Below are 15,678 nucleotides of genomic sequence, written 5' to 3' on the forward strand. Positions count from 1 at the left end.
ACCTGCTATCACGTATTCCGACCTTCCTTCATCCATCGCCCCGGTGCCACACTGCCATGAGCTCCCCGTACCCACTCCTCCGGAGAGAGCAGCCGTATTTAGAAGAGAGCAGCAAGTCAGAGAGTGAGGAAGACGTTGTAGATCCAGACGACAATTTGAGAGGTGGAGCTGAGGAGAAAACCCCATATTACCCCAACCAAAAATACCTCAACGAATTGATCAGAGATCTTGGTCTCACCAAGTCCAATGCTGTAGTTTTGACATCTAGGCTCAAGCCGTGGAACTTGTTGGATGAAAGTGTGCAAGTTGCAGATCAGAGGAAGTGTCACCAATCTTTTTGCAGCTTCTTCACCTGTCAAGAAGGGCTCTGCTTCTGCCATAATGTGACCAGTCTGTTCGAGGCAATTGGAATGGCCTGTAACCAGAATGAGTGGCGCCTCTTCATTAACAGCTCATCCAGGAGCCTCAAAGCCGTGCTTCTCCATAATGGTAAAAAGTACCCGTCAATTCCCCTGGCTCACTCAGTGTACCTCAAAGAGGATTATAACAGCATCAATACTTTTCTGGACGCCTTGAAGTATGATGAGTACGGCTGGGAGGTTATCGGAGACTTTGAAATTGTGGCATTCCTGATGGGTCTCCAAGGCGGTTTTACCAAGTTTCTCTGCTATCTTTGCCTTTGGGATAGCAGGGACACCAAGGTGCACTACCACAGGCGGGACTGGCCACAGCGGACTGAGTTCTCTGTGGGGAGGAACAACATCAAGTGGGAGCCAGTGGTGCTGATGCCATTGCTGTACATCAACTTGTGTATTATGAAACAATTTGTCAGAGCTGTAGATAAGGAGTCAGCAGCCTCAAAGTACCTTCAAGACTTTTTCCCTAAGCTGTCTGAGGCAAAGGTCAAAGCCAGTGTCTTCGTCGGACCACAGATAAAAAAGATCCTGGAATGCAATGAATTCCCCAAGAAGCTCACTAGTAAGGAGAAAGCGGCTTGGAACAGCTTTGTCGCAGTGGTTCGTGGCTTCCTGGGCAATCACAAGGTCGAAAACTATGTGGAGCTGGTTGAGACTGGTGAAGAACTACGGCATAATGGGCTGTAGGATGTCCCTCAAAGTCCATATCTTTGATGCTCATCTTGATAAATTCAAGGAGAACATGGGAGCGTACTCGGAGGAGCAAGGCGAGCGCTTCCACCAGGATATACTGGACTTTTGAACGCTGCTACCAACGACAGTATGGGAGACTACATTTGGGGACTGATTCTTGAAAGTGATTTAGAGTATAATCGTAAATCTCGAAAAACGACTCACTTCTAAATCTTTTGTAGTAATTTTTTTTATTACTTTAGAATGAGTAAATGTTCATTTTGATTCATATGTTTTTTTTTTACTTTATGTGAATGAAAATACTCAAATTTGCCCGTTTTCTCATTAAAATAGGTACATTTCAAAATATCATTGTTCTGGTCACAAAAGCAAAATTTGTGGGGAATAATAGCCATTTTCTATACTTTTTAGGCATATGCAAATTAGGAAATAACACTTACTACCCAGGAACAGGAACAATGTAAGCATTGCCCTTGAAACTGATTGGCCTACACCAGAGACAGCCTCCTCTATGGCTTCGTCTCACCTCCAGTGCTTTAGAACGAAGGCCACCAAAGGGTGAGCAGTACAAGGACAATGGAAACACAAAAGTGTGAATAGCTTGGGTTGAGCAGATCATTACCCTCTTTTCTGTGCCTGAACATTTTTGTTTTTTGTAACAAATACTCTCTGTGAACGGGCTGTCTGTGGTATATGCAAACGTGTTCAGGAATTTGACAATCAATGCATTTCCATTATATGTGGGTAAACAATCCACTTGCCCACTATGCACATAAAACCTGGACAGCCATGTAGCTGTAGTGGTGACCCACAATCCCGTGCACAACAGTAGCGATATGCCTTAAATGTCGTGTCTTTTCATATAATCAACAAAAATACCTTTTTGCAAGTATTGGTTTATCCTTTTTTGCAATATTAATGTAAACCATTACATAGTCTCCTTTCAGTGTACATATTTAATGGGTCAAATCAAGTTCAAGAGGTCATCACGACCAATATCGTTAATAGCGCCACACCTTTCCATCATTTAAATAATTGTGTCGCGTGTAAATTGTGGCCTACAGGTCACCCACGCTGTACCATTCCCACGGGCTGACATCACCGCATGAAGTGAAGGAATCTGTTTCTGGAACCGTCCGGAGATCACGAAGCATCACCTGAAGCACCCTTGCACCACAGAGACACCACAGAAGCCACTTTCTCCGATGAGCCTCCGTAATTACGCACGCACGTTTTAACTTCTTTCGCACCTTACATAGCTAAAGCGTGCTAATTGGTGGCTCCTCTCCTGCTGGCAGCCACATATCCGGCATTCCTGCGGGTTTTCATTACGCTCGGGTTGGGTGCAAACGCGCATGCGCCGTCTCGTGTGCTGCACATGTGCACATCCGGGACCTATTTTTGGCAATGGCTGAAACTACCACAAAGAACAATCCAACTTTGTTTCGAGTAGGAGCCTGGAATTCAACCCCTGATCTTAGTGAGTGGTGGTGGTGTCTCGGCATGGTGGCTTAGCCGCTGAGAGCCCACGCAAGCCACCGCACTACCAATGCTCTCAACCCGCGCTTACACCACCTCAAACGTTCACTCTAGAGTGACTGCGAAACTTCAGTCCACGGTGGCGGCCACCGGCATGCCCTTCCGGCGAAGTCAGCCCCCCCCACCTTAGAGGCGATCAGCCAGCGGGCCCTCAGCCGCATGTGAGGCGGCGGTGGCTACACAGTGGTGACCCTCATGACGAGCTCGCGACGGGCGCGGGCGCCCCGATTCCCCCCACCCCCCCGGTTGCACTGCCGCAGCCTCTGTAGCATCTGCAGCAGTGGGTGGGCGCAGCGGCCGTGGCCTGCGCTCATGCCCGGCCCGAGGCCCAGGCCGAGACGCGGGCCGCTCCGGTGGTGGTGGTGGTGGAGGAGGTGGTGATGGTGGTGGAGGAGGTGGTGGTGGTGCAGGTGGTGGTGGTGGTGGTGCCCTCGCCGTTGGTGGTGGCCATAGTGTTGCGGCGCGCCATGGTGGTGGTGGTGGTGGAATCCGAAAGGGCCCGAGAAGGCTCCGAGGACGCGAATCCTCCGGCGCAGGAAGGAAGGAGCCGACGGGGCGCTCCCTTGCGCTCCGTTCGCCACCGCCGCTGTCGTGCTCGTGGCTCGGGTGGCCACGGCCGTGGCTACCGCTGCCAATGCCGGGGTCGTGGTTGCTGTCGCTGTTGCCGTCGCGGTTGAGGATATCGTCGTCGCAGCCGTCACTGTCGTCGTGGTCGTGGAGCCTGCCGTGTCCGACTTGTCCCTGATCTTGTCGTAGTTGAGCACTTTCCACCGCTGGTTTACGGCTCGCCAGCGCTTGAAGATGCGATATATTGCTGGCCCCTCGTGGATGATCAGGCCTGTGGATGAAATACGCAATTAAAAACAAATACAAAGATCCCTCCTGTCCCCCCGAGAGCCATGAACAGACTGTTGGGGCAAGTGCTGTTAATCGCATGAAGACCGGCACTGTGCACACAAGGGGGTGGGTGGCTAGCACCATGTCCGGTCGCCTTTGTGCGCACACAAACATCTGTACACGCACACACACACAAACATTCATTCCCAGTGGGAGGCCGACTCACTACACCTTGCGGAGGATTGCTCCTCTGAACAAAATAGTTCTGTGGTTCTATTTTCAAGTGCCAGTTCGCGTTATAAGTCAATAAAAAATTATATTCCATGTAAGCTGCTTCGTAAGTACGGGTGTTCGTAAGTTGGGCGTTCCTAAGTCGAGGACTTCCTGTACAGTTAGCAAGCAGCTATGACTTTGGGAATGGCACACACACGCTGGTGGTGGTGTTCATGCCCTTCCTATTCTCTGCTATGCAGATGATGATACACCACCGTCCCAGGTATTCATTTTAGGCTGAGCCAACCAAGGGTAGGCCAAATCCAGATTTATAGTGTTCACCTCGTTATTCACGAAAGATACGTTCCAGAGATTCTTGTGAAAAGCACAATTTGCTAATAAATACATGAAAATAATCACAATGACACAACAACAATTTTAATAGGTTATAATAAACATGTAGATAAAAAAGTATGAAATAATCTCCATATATATAAAAGCAAAGTTCATCTTCTTGGTTCTTTCGGTAAAGTCACGTAGAAGGGAAGTAATAAAATAATAAAAATAAAACATAATAAAATAATTCTCACGACGTTTCGGCCACAACGCAAGCAGCCGTCCTCAGGTGAAAACCAGGTCTGTCGGGGAGACAGCGTCTGAATGAAACAGCAAACGAGCTTGGAGCATATATATAAGCTGGGCTGGGAGGGGGGGAAAGGGCGCTTCGACAAAAGAATTTGCATATCAAGAGGAACTCAGCATATTTATGGGAAATGCAGGAATGTGATTAGTATTACATATGCCCGTGCATTATGCAGGATTAGCAGCATCAAAGGGAGGGGATATGGGAAATGCAGGTATGTGAATAGTACTAAATATGCCCGTGCATTATGCAGGATTAGCAGCATCAAAGGGAGGGGTAGCATTAATAAAGGGAAGGAGTGTTAATAGTATGTAGCTGCAGCAACTAATAGTATGTAGCTGCAGTAATACTCTACAATAAGCTGAGTTACCAACAGCAAGCAATACATCACAATTCTACGTCGTAAAAATTATATAATATGCTTCCATCTAAACTTTATTCTCTTACATTACACGAGTCTACACCGTACTATATACTGCCATAGACAAACCCAACATTAAATTATATACTGTATTGGTATAAACCACCCTAAACCTTATACATTGTAATATAACACTATGTATTATTCTACCCACCCTAATGTATATCACACTGCTATATATTCACTATACAATTACGATACTATATATTACTTTGAACATTGTATTAAGCATATAAATGTTAAACTATTTGTTATAATACACTGTACCATTGACCGTCAATGGGTGAGTAGTGGGGGGAAACTTGCAGCGGAGCAAAGAATCCATTCCCTGCGGAGAATACAATGCCAGTGAGTGGAACGCGGTCTAAAAAGCAAAGTTGTGATTATGTGTGCCTGTTCACAATGTTTAGCGTACTTCCCGACATGCAACAAACTTGAAATGTGCCATGTGGGTATTTTCCAGACTGTACACCATGCAAAAATTAGAAAAATACACTTAGTTATATTTTTTGCACGGCAAGTGAGCTGTGACGTTAAATCTGTCTTGTGACCCACGCATGTGGAAGCGTAATGCATTGTAGTGTAGTGGTTAGCGCGCTGCGCTACGAACCCAGCGACCCTGAACGACTAGTCAACTTCGTGACCGGAAGCTGACCACCACCACAAACTCAAGCACACGGGCGAGAAGCTGTACATGTGTGACGAGTGCGGCAAGACATTACTCGCGCTTGGCCTACCTGTACGTTTTCACGTGTGTGTTTAACTGTTGTGGTTCTTTGTTATTTTAAAGATGGCAGTTCTGCTGTGTATTCTACTGCTGTCCCTCCCGGCCATATCTAGTGCCAAACACAACTCCACCACTGACAGCCCTCGTTATTTCTCGTCCATACTTGATGCTCCATTTGCCATTACACCCGCTAGTGAAAGAGCTTATAGCCACTTCTACACTCCATCATTGTATCCTTTTAAACCCTATTTCTGTCCTATTACTTCACCAGCACTCCTTCCTAACTTCATTCTGCTCTTAAAAATGTCGCCATACGTAAGCAGCTGCTATTCGTCCAAGGTTCGTCGCTCTTCATCCTTTCACAGAAAATACTTGTGCAAACTATTAATTCAATTTTTCTTATTTCTGGGAGGTATTGAGCTTCACCCTGGCCCAAATGTAAAGAACTCATTTAATTCTGTAGATTTTTTTGGCAGAAAAGGTGTTGGTGTTCTATATGTCAACATCAGAGGGCTTGTGATTGAATTAAGTCAACTAAAACTAGAATTTTTCGATTTAAAGCTTTCGTGACTGCAGGGATTCATCTTCTTGGTTCTTTCGGTAAAGTCACGTAGAAGGGAAGTAATAAAATAATAAAAATAAAACATAATAAAATAATTCTCACGACGTTTCGGCCACAACGCAAGCAGCCGTCCTCAGGTGAAGAATGAAACACCACCAAGCTTGGAGCGTATATTTAAGCTGGTTTGGTGGGGGGAAGAAGAGCGCCTTGACAAAATAATTTGCATATCAAGAGGAATGTTAGCATATTTATGGGAAATGCGTAGGAGGTGGGCAGGGGGTTTCAAAGTCATATTATGCCCGTGCATTATGCAGGATTAGCAGCATCAAATACCACATACCAGTTAATGATATCATTGCCCGAGTAGATGTGGCTCTCAAGGGCCTGGGTCACATTGCTGCAGACGTAGCAAGATCTGAAATCGCTGTAACCCTCAAAAACGCTAAGATGCCAGCTAGTAACATCAGAAAATATGAGCGTTTTGAATTAGCTCAATTAAAAACAGAGGGATGACATTGTCATCCTCTCAGCCGACAAAGGCAATGCCACTGTCATCATGGACAAAATAGAATACAACAACAAAATTCAAGAACTACTCAACGATGGCAGCTATACAAAAATAAAAAGAGACCCCACCAACAGCCTCGTCATTAAAACCAACAAAATCATTTCTGATTCAACCACATTAATTGATCAAACCAAACAGTTCTCTTTGAAACCTTCTGCAGCCAGGCCACCAAGATTATATGGCCTTCCAAAGATACATAAAGAAGATACACCTCTTCGTCCCATTGTCTCTACTATCAACTCCCCCACCTATAAACTGGCTCGTTTTTTGTCTGAAATCCTGCAGCCTTTCACTGGACAAACCACCTCTGCGGTACTACGCTCTACGGACCTGGTATCGACAATCAAGGGAATTTCCCTGTCCCCAGACGACCTGCTTGTCAGTTTTGATGTGGTTTCCTTATTCACCAAAGTTCCTGTACCTGACACCATCGCAATCATTGAAGACTTGGTTCATCAAGGACTGAATACTGGGGTACCCCCCCTGGTGAGACACTGCTTAACCAATACATACTTCACCTGGAATGGAACTTTCTACAAACAAACTGAGGGCACCCCAATGGGCTCCCCCCTATCTCCGGTTGTAGCCAACGTTTTCATGGAGAAATTTGAGACTGACGCCATCCAGACTGCCACTCTACGCCCGAACTTATGGAAGAGGTACGTAGATGACACTTTTGTCATCTGGCCACATGGCCGGCCTGCTCTAGACCAATTCCTCGACCACATCAATTCCATACACCCAGCCATCAGATTCACCATGGAAGTCGAAAAAGATGGCAAGCTACCCTTTTTGGATGTCGTAATTAAAAGGAGACCTGATGGTTCAATGAGCCATTCTGTATACAGGAAAGCCACCCATACGGATGCTTACCTAAAACCGGATTCCCACCACCATCCATCCCAGTAGAACTCCCTCATCAAGACTCTATACCATAGAGCCCAATGCATCTCCGACCAGGAACACATTACCAGTGAACTCAAACACGTACGCCAAGCTCTTAAGGCTAATGGTTACTCCGACTACACAATCCGCAAAGCCATTACTCCAACCATCAAGAAGGATCCTGTTGAGGAGCCTTTCAAAACCATCACCTTACCCTACATTGCTGGGGTCACAAAAAGATCTCCAAAATCCTGATTAAACACAAGATCCAGGTCCGATTCAACACAGTACATAAAATCCGTGATCTGGTCCCGTCTGTAAAAGATGTGGTTCCAGACATACAGTACCCTGGCGTCTACAAACTAAGTTGCCTCTGTGGTAGCAGTTACATTGGAGAAACCAAACGACATGTCTCGGACCGCATCCGTGAACATAAAGCAGACCTGAAACACGGTAGGACAAACACCTCAGCCGTGGCAGATCACTGTTACAATTCAGTGGGCTCACATGACATTGACTTCTCCAAGACAGAGGTTCTCTGCAAGCCATCTGGCTACCATGAGAGATTCGTTCATGAGGCGATACACATATACAAACACAGAGACAATTTCAACCGAGAAGATGGATTCTGGCTCAGCAATCATTGGAAGGACGTAATGAATCATTTCGGATCTTAACTGATTGTGTTCACGTTTCCGGTGACTTTCAGACCGCAGTCCACTCACTGGCATTGACTATATATCTTTTATTCTCCGCAGGGAATGGATTCTTTGCTCCGCTGCAAGTCTCCTTTCACCACTCTCCCATTGACATATTTCGTTGCTTCCTCTTAGTATCTTTCACACGACGGTCAATGGTATAGTGTATAGCAGATTATATAAATAGTATAAAATTGTAATGTTTAATACAATGTATAAGGTAATATACAATATCGTAATTGTATAGTGAATATACAGCAGTGTCGTATACAGTAGGGTGGGTAGAATAATACTTAGGATAATATAATAGACGAAGGTATAGAGTGGTGTATAGTAATACGGTATGTAATTTAATGTTGGGTTTGTCTATGGTAGTATATAGTACGGTGTAGACCCCTGTGATGTAAGAGAACAAAGTTTAGCTGGAAGCATATTATATTTTTTGCGACGTAGAATTGTCATTCATTACTTACTGTTATTTGCTCAGCTTATTGGAAAGTATATTTAGTATACTGATGATACTATGTAGTTTATACTTTAGTTTTTTACGTGGTTGTTTAGTAACTGCAGCTACATACTATTAACATTCCTTCCCTTTGTTAATGCTACCCCCATCCCCTCCCTTTGATGCTGCTAATCCTGCATAATGCACGGGCATAATATGACTTTGAAACCCCCCGCCCACCTCCTACGCATTTCCCATAAATATTCTAAAATTACTCTTGATATGAAAATTCTTTTGTCAAGGCGCTCCTCTTCCCCCCTCCAAACCAGCTTAAATATACGCTCCAAGCTTGGTGGTGTTTCATTCTTCACTTGAGGACGACTGCTTGCGTTGTGGCCGAAACGTCGTGAGAATTATTTTATTATGTTTTTTTATTATTATTTTATTACTTCCCTTCTACGTGACTTTACCGAAAGAACCAAGAAGATAAAACTAGAATTGGCAAATCTGGACCCGGAAATTTTCTGCCTTACAGAAACATTTCTCACTCCGGCTGTCAATGACTTGCAGATTACGATTGACAACTACAACCTTTTTCGACTTGACCGAGGGTCCAAAGGAGGTGGAATTGCCATTTATGTTCGTAGTACTATTGCATGTTCACCAGCTCATTCCTTTTTTAAAGAAATATTGCTTTGAAAGTCTGGCTATCAGAATCACTCTCCCAAAAATCAACAGATATTGGTAGTGTGCTGCTATAGACCACCTAGTGGTAAGGATGTTGGAAACGCACTGAGGGAGCTTCTTGGGGGCCTTCCTAAAGGTGAAATCATTTTAATGGGTGATCTGAATTGGAATTGGCTAAACCCGCCGGCCGTGGCCACACATTTGCAGATGAATGTAACCTATTTCAATAAATAAATGTCCCCACAAGACCCAACCTAAAGAACCCGGGACAGTAATCTCTGCTTGACGTCCTATTAACAAATGCCCCTCACAATTTTGCGCTGACTGGTGTTCTGGGTAATAATCTTAGTGATCACTCCTTCATATTTGGGGTGAGATCATCAGCAAGACCCAAAGCCCCCCCCTAAATTGGTTGAGAAGCACTCCATGAGACACTTCAGCATTCAGGCATTTACTAATGATGTGCTTCACTCGGATATTGACAAGGTCTGTGATATCCCCAACCTGACTACGGCTTGGGAGACCTTCAGGTACACGTTTCTCCAAATTCTTAACATACATGCTCCGTTGGATAGATTTAAAACTAAAGGCAACCGCCCACCATGGTTTGATCCCTTGATTACTAAGCTCATGAAAACTAGGGACAAGGCTTGGGCATGTGCTCAGAAAAGTAATTTGGTACATGACTGGCTAGAATACAGGATTGTAAGGAATAGATGTGTCAAAAAAATACGGCAAGCAATAAATGCATACTTTTCCTCCACTGTCCTGGAATCACATGGAAATGCCAGGACCTTCTGGAAAACAATCAAAATTATCGAAAAGGCATCTAACACAGATAATCTGCCCGTTCAGCTTAACCGAAATGCAGCCAGCTATGGATGCAGAGTTTGGTAATACATGTTGTTTACATCGTTTATTGTGAAAATTCGGTCACAGTCCCTATGATCACTGTTTCATTGCTTGTATGGCTTTATTTTGGTGATTTATGAAAAGTTTTTCGGTTTAGCCATGTTTGTTTGTTGTAGTACAGAGTTAGACTGATGGCCTTAATCTAAGTTGTCTTGTGGTTGTTGTTGTTTGACTTGCATCCCACTGGGATTTTTGCACAGTGTTGGTGTACGGTGCTTTTTCTGCAATATTTTGCGGTCTTTTCTTGGATTTTCTGTTTGCACATAGTCACTTTAAGATGTTTTCTTGTTCATGTTTTTGTTTTTTTTGTTTGTTGCGGTTGCACCCGATTCAAGAGCCGAATGGCTCACAGGGCTATACCTAATAAATTAACTTAAATGAACTTGAAACCCGAGTTCGATTCTCGCTCATGGCCACCACCGGTGACGATTATTTGAACCGGTCCTGGGCCTCCCCTAGGTCGACTCAGCCTCAAACGAGTAACTGGTGTGGTGTGAACATCGCCACTGGGGAGACAAAGGCGGCCGGGCGTGGTGATTCCAAGTAACGGGCGAAGCCGGGTAGTAAAGCTAGTAGTTTATAAACAAAATTACCTTGAATTATGATGATGCTATGCGTCATCACTTTCTCATCACTTTCTCATCTCTTTAGCTCATCACTTTCTTTCTCTCTCGATACAGTAGTCGTGTAGAGTTCTAGATGCGATTCGCGGATAGCCAAAATAGCGGATATAGCAAGTTCGTGAATAACGAGGGAGTCCTGTGGTGCATTACATGTGTGGCTATAAAATGAGTGCTGCTCTATGAAGTCGAGGTTGCAGTGTGCTCAGCACTCTCGCACCGTTCCCATTGACAAGACTACAAAACAAACATGTAACACATAATCATCACGTGAACTCCGATCATCCTCACAGCGGCGACTTTTGGCTGGCCATCGAACAAAGACGGTCACGGCATTGCGCGCTTTCAGATGTGATTCTGCGGCCGTCTGGAATGCTCTTCCGATATTCGGAAACCACTGGAGCTGTGTACTTTTAAATCACGTAGATTGAAAACTATTTTTTATAACTGCATTTTGTGTTTAGTTTGTTGTCCTTCCCCTGCACCTCCGATTAGAAGTTAAACATGCATACAGTGTACAGTAAATTAACACGTTTCATTTCACAAACGCACATCACACATCCTCACTGGTAATGTTAAACAGAAATTTCCCGTGTTGCATGTTAAATATTAACCTACACGGAAGACACGACTCTAGAGAAAACCCATGTTTATGCTCCATCCTGGAAGGAAATTAATTCAATGGAAGAATATTTTTTGTCCGAGCCTTTTGCCCGTCCAAAGACGTTGTATTTCAGTTAATCTGAAACTTGCAAGCGAAAAGCAGACCACGACGTTATATTAATTGCATCAATTTGTGTGCAATTTGTAAGGCCGCGGTGACACAGACTTATTTAATTTAAGGTTATAATCCCTTGTTGCATCATGACGTCCTTTTTGCTTCTATATCTCAATAGCGTTGCGGAGACCACGTGACGTGGGAGTTCTGCCTTTGTAGTGAGGGTTGTAAGTTGACGCTGAGGAGGGGGGAGGAGGTGCCTCGCCCCCCCATGTGGAGTGACGTCACCCCCTAATTATGATGGAGGGGGGTGTCCATTTGGAAGATGTTACCTCTTCATAATTATTAATGTTAGAAATGTCCGTTGCTTGTTGTGATGATCGCGGGAGTTTGCGTCACATTCGTCATATGGATTGTTGTGGTGTTGTTGTTGTTCTCATTGTTCTTCTGAGATGTAGGATTATTTATTTTCCTGCTCTTCAGTCCTAAAACATTGGTTATGCATTGCATTGCGTATAGTTCGGCTTGAAAGAGGTTAATTTGAAATTGTGTTAACCGGGGCCGCTATATTTTTAACAAGAGGGGGGGGGTGATGTAAGGACAGTACAGGGTGATGTAGGGACAGTACGGCTTCCCGTGGCCATGGTTACTAATTAACATAACAGGAACAGACAGGGTCACGTTAGGGTAATGTGCGACAAGCTTTGACAGGGTCGCGTGAGGGGAAGCACGGGACCTAACGATCGTAAATTGTAATAAGGGCAAAGACAGACAGGGCCAGGTGTGGTGAGAGAGGGTTCTGGAATAGTGGCATGGCCGGGTTGTGAGGTGAATAAGAGCCGGCGTGAACCGGGGCTCTGGGCTGCTGTTGTGGGGGAACTGCCGTCGCTGTTGTCACCTTGGATCGGGTCGTGTTCATCATCCTGGAGTAGTCTTGGAAGGCTAGAGTTATGTTGTCTCAGAATAGAGTTATCTAAGTTACCTAAGTGTATTTAGTCACTCGCGGTTACTCGTTAAGTTATCAGTGAGTCGGCGGATTTTATTCATAATAAATACACATATAACTGAACAAGATGGTGTCTCTGAGAGCTACATTACACAATGATAATGCACGTAATCAGAGCACTCATAGCCCGGGTTGAGCAGTTGTATTGCTTAAATTATTTTAGAGCAAACTCAGTCGCTTGAGTTTTCCCCACCACGGAAAGCAGACATCAGAGGGAAAGTGAGCCACAGGTGCCCTTGAACTGCTTTGGCGACGCTGACGCCAGCTATATACAGTGGTCCCTTTGTTAACGATATATTAATTGGTTCCGCGAAAACCATCGTGAATTGAAAATATTGTTAATCGAATATAGGAAATATATGTTAAAGGCTTAACTTGTTCCAAGACGACCGTAAGTTGACCTTTTTCACCAGAAAAACAGTTGCTCTCAAAATGCTATAAAAGGGCGTCGCTGATTGGCTGAGGTCTGCTGAGTCCATCTAGGACCACTTCGATTGGCCGAAATTGGCGGCCCGTGTAATATCGTGAACACACACACTGTTCATCGAAAATGTTTCGTTCATAGAAACAATGGGGGATGCCTATGGGAGGCGGATCGTTAAATTTAAATATCGTTAATCGATGGTATAGTAAACCGAGCGAACCACTGTATTTGGAGTTTTTGCATCTCTCTTTCTCCCCGTGGTCGTGTGGATTTTTATCTGGATGATACTGTTTTTTCCCTTCACATTTAGAATCGACTTGCGTTTGGAGTATTTGGCCGCTGCTATACATTTCCCGGTGTGTTGGAGAGTAAGTCCACAACATTTACAATTTGAGTACCATGACGTTTCGCCGGTAATTACAACTCAACCTCATCAGGCGACAGCCAGAATTGTCGATAAATCCTGTTTCAGTCTTATTTACGTAATCTAACCAAAAAAACACCTCTATTATAGATAATATTTGCCATGAAAGCCTACTACTTGTTGAAACAATTTATAGTTTTAGTTTACATCCTATCACTCGTCTGGCTGGGAGCCCACTTGGGTTTGGAGATCCCTTAGGAGCACGCCACCTCTATGAACTGGCCAATTCTGTCATCATCAAACACACGTAGGCCCGCAGAGTCAGCAAAGTGGTGTGTATCAAAACGGCTTGTTCTGTACTTCTATACTACCGCACCTACACTCCACACCTTCATCTATCCGCGCTGGCCAGCATCTGCGAACGTATGTATGTATGTTGAACTTATTTTGTACTGGGCGTTAGCCAACTGTGCTGATCAGAGGTTGCGCGGGGGGAGGGGGGGAAGGACAATACACTGAAAACAAAAAGCAGTTCTTATATTTGGTGTTATTTCAAGCAATAACAACCCATAATAAAGGTTTGTTGGGTTGGATCGCGGGAATATAAATGCGTCGTTAATTTTAACACGTAGGCTTTTGCGACCAATATTATTCATAAAGGTTTTTGGGTTAGATAAACTCGCGATAGAAATGTGGAATTTTCACCACTGTACAAATCAAAAGTTGCGGATAGGGGGGGACAACAAACTAAAACACAAAAATCCAGTTCTAAAGAAATTACTTCAATGGAAAGGACGAAACTAAATAACCATTGCGCGACCACAATGGCGTGGGAATGCCCTTGTGAAGCCAGTGGACGGACTAAAGGGGCTGGGCATGGACAACAACCGCATGGAGGAACCCCTTCATGCAAAGAATCACAGACGCACAAAGTTATCCCCTTTGGGCAACAGGCTGGGAGGCAACGCAGTGGTTGACACTCGCGCTGCCTCAGCAAGAAGGGCCTGGGTTTGATTGCCCGACTCGGGCACTTTATGCGTGTAATTTGTACATGTGTAATGCGGGCGTAAGCGACCTTCCGGATGTGACGTCACGGGGGGGTGGAGTCACGTGACGTGGGAGGAAGGTTCGGCTCCTTAAGCGGGTAAACTGGAAGGAGAAGGCAGTCGGGGTGTGAATGGAAAAGGGTGAGGCCACGCGGGCGAACGAGAAGAGGGGGGGCACCGTCGGCCAGCGGGAGCCAACCCCGAGGACAGGAGGAAGACAGGGTGGTGTGAAGCTGCAGAGAAAGAAGCCAGAAGGGCTGTGTGTTAGAGGCAGCGGTGTGGCTGCCAGGAGTCGCAGGAGCGACGAAGAGAGAGAGACAGCACGAGGCTGTCAGAGCTGTGGAGTGAAAGAGGGAGAGAGGAGCAGCGGCGAGTACAGCCAAGAGGGGCTGTGTGAGAGTAACAGCAGCGGGGCTGCTGTTGTGGACTGGAGCGACATCGGAGTCAGCACTGTGGGGACTGAACAAGTAGAGACAGCCGTGTGGGAATACAGTACGAACCAAATAAAGGACACTGAGCCAGACATCGTGGTCAAGTCTTTTATTACACATGTTCTGTCTCTCTGCCACTGTTTCCTCCTCTAGCTTAAGACAAAAAGTGCAATGCAACCAGGTTATTGGGCAAATATCCCAATGCTGAAAAATGACTCAATTGGGATCACCCTGGCTGCCTGTGCTGTCACCAAGTCTCTTCCCCACCCATCCGTCGCAACGCTGCAACCCTCTGGGAAGTCCTGTAAATTGAGGAAAACGGCTGCCTTCCTATTCATCAGGAACCTCGATAACGTCCGTCGTCATCGCTTGAAGTCACGCTAAGCCCCCTTTTTGACCCATGCGCTTCGCCTTCAACAATGCGCATTCAATACCGGATGAAGCTTGGAGAGCTGAATGGATAAAAAAACTCGCGAACAAACACCAACTTGTGAAAGACTCAACACAGAAGATTCCTGGGTTTGATCATCCACGAAGCTCATGGTCCACCTGAAATCGCACCCACTGTACAAACCATGGCAGCAGCAGATGTGGATACCTGATGCAGAAATGTAAAATTAAAAACTCTCCAGTAGTAGTGTGCAACTGATTATCCAGAACAGATGGTACAACGAATAACAACGCAATGCCTCGATCCACAAATAAGGAAACATCACGGTGGCGATACACTCCACTGCTCCTGACGCAGTTTTCTGGGCTTAACCACTTGAATGTGAAATTGTAGTTGTTGCTCTGCATCGACATCAGCCATACGATAGGTGAC

The 15,678-nt window shown here is 45.2% G+C and overlaps 1 protein-coding gene across 2 annotated transcripts in view; it reads right to left on the reverse strand.

The window, feature by feature from the left end:
* Positions 1-1,327: 1,327 nt before the first annotated feature.
* LOC144951349 (uncharacterized) overlaps positions 1,328-15,678 on the reverse strand; it is a 201,748-nt gene continuing 187,397 nt past the window's right edge. For both annotated transcript variants that reach the window (XM_078881564.1, XM_078881563.1), the window contains one exon: positions 1,328-3,486. In XM_078881564.1, the coding sequence (XP_078737690.1) occupies positions 2,825-3,486 (662 nt within the window). In that variant the 3' untranslated portion in view covers positions 1,328-2,824. The remainder of the gene's footprint in view (positions 3,487-15,678) is intronic.

The sequence above is a fragment of the Lampetra fluviatilis genome, chromosome 62 (assembly GCF_964198595.1).
Source record: "Lampetra fluviatilis chromosome 62, kcLamFluv1.1, whole genome shotgun sequence".
NCBI classification, from domain to species: domain Eukaryota; kingdom Metazoa; phylum Chordata; class Hyperoartia; order Petromyzontiformes; family Petromyzontidae; genus Lampetra; species Lampetra fluviatilis.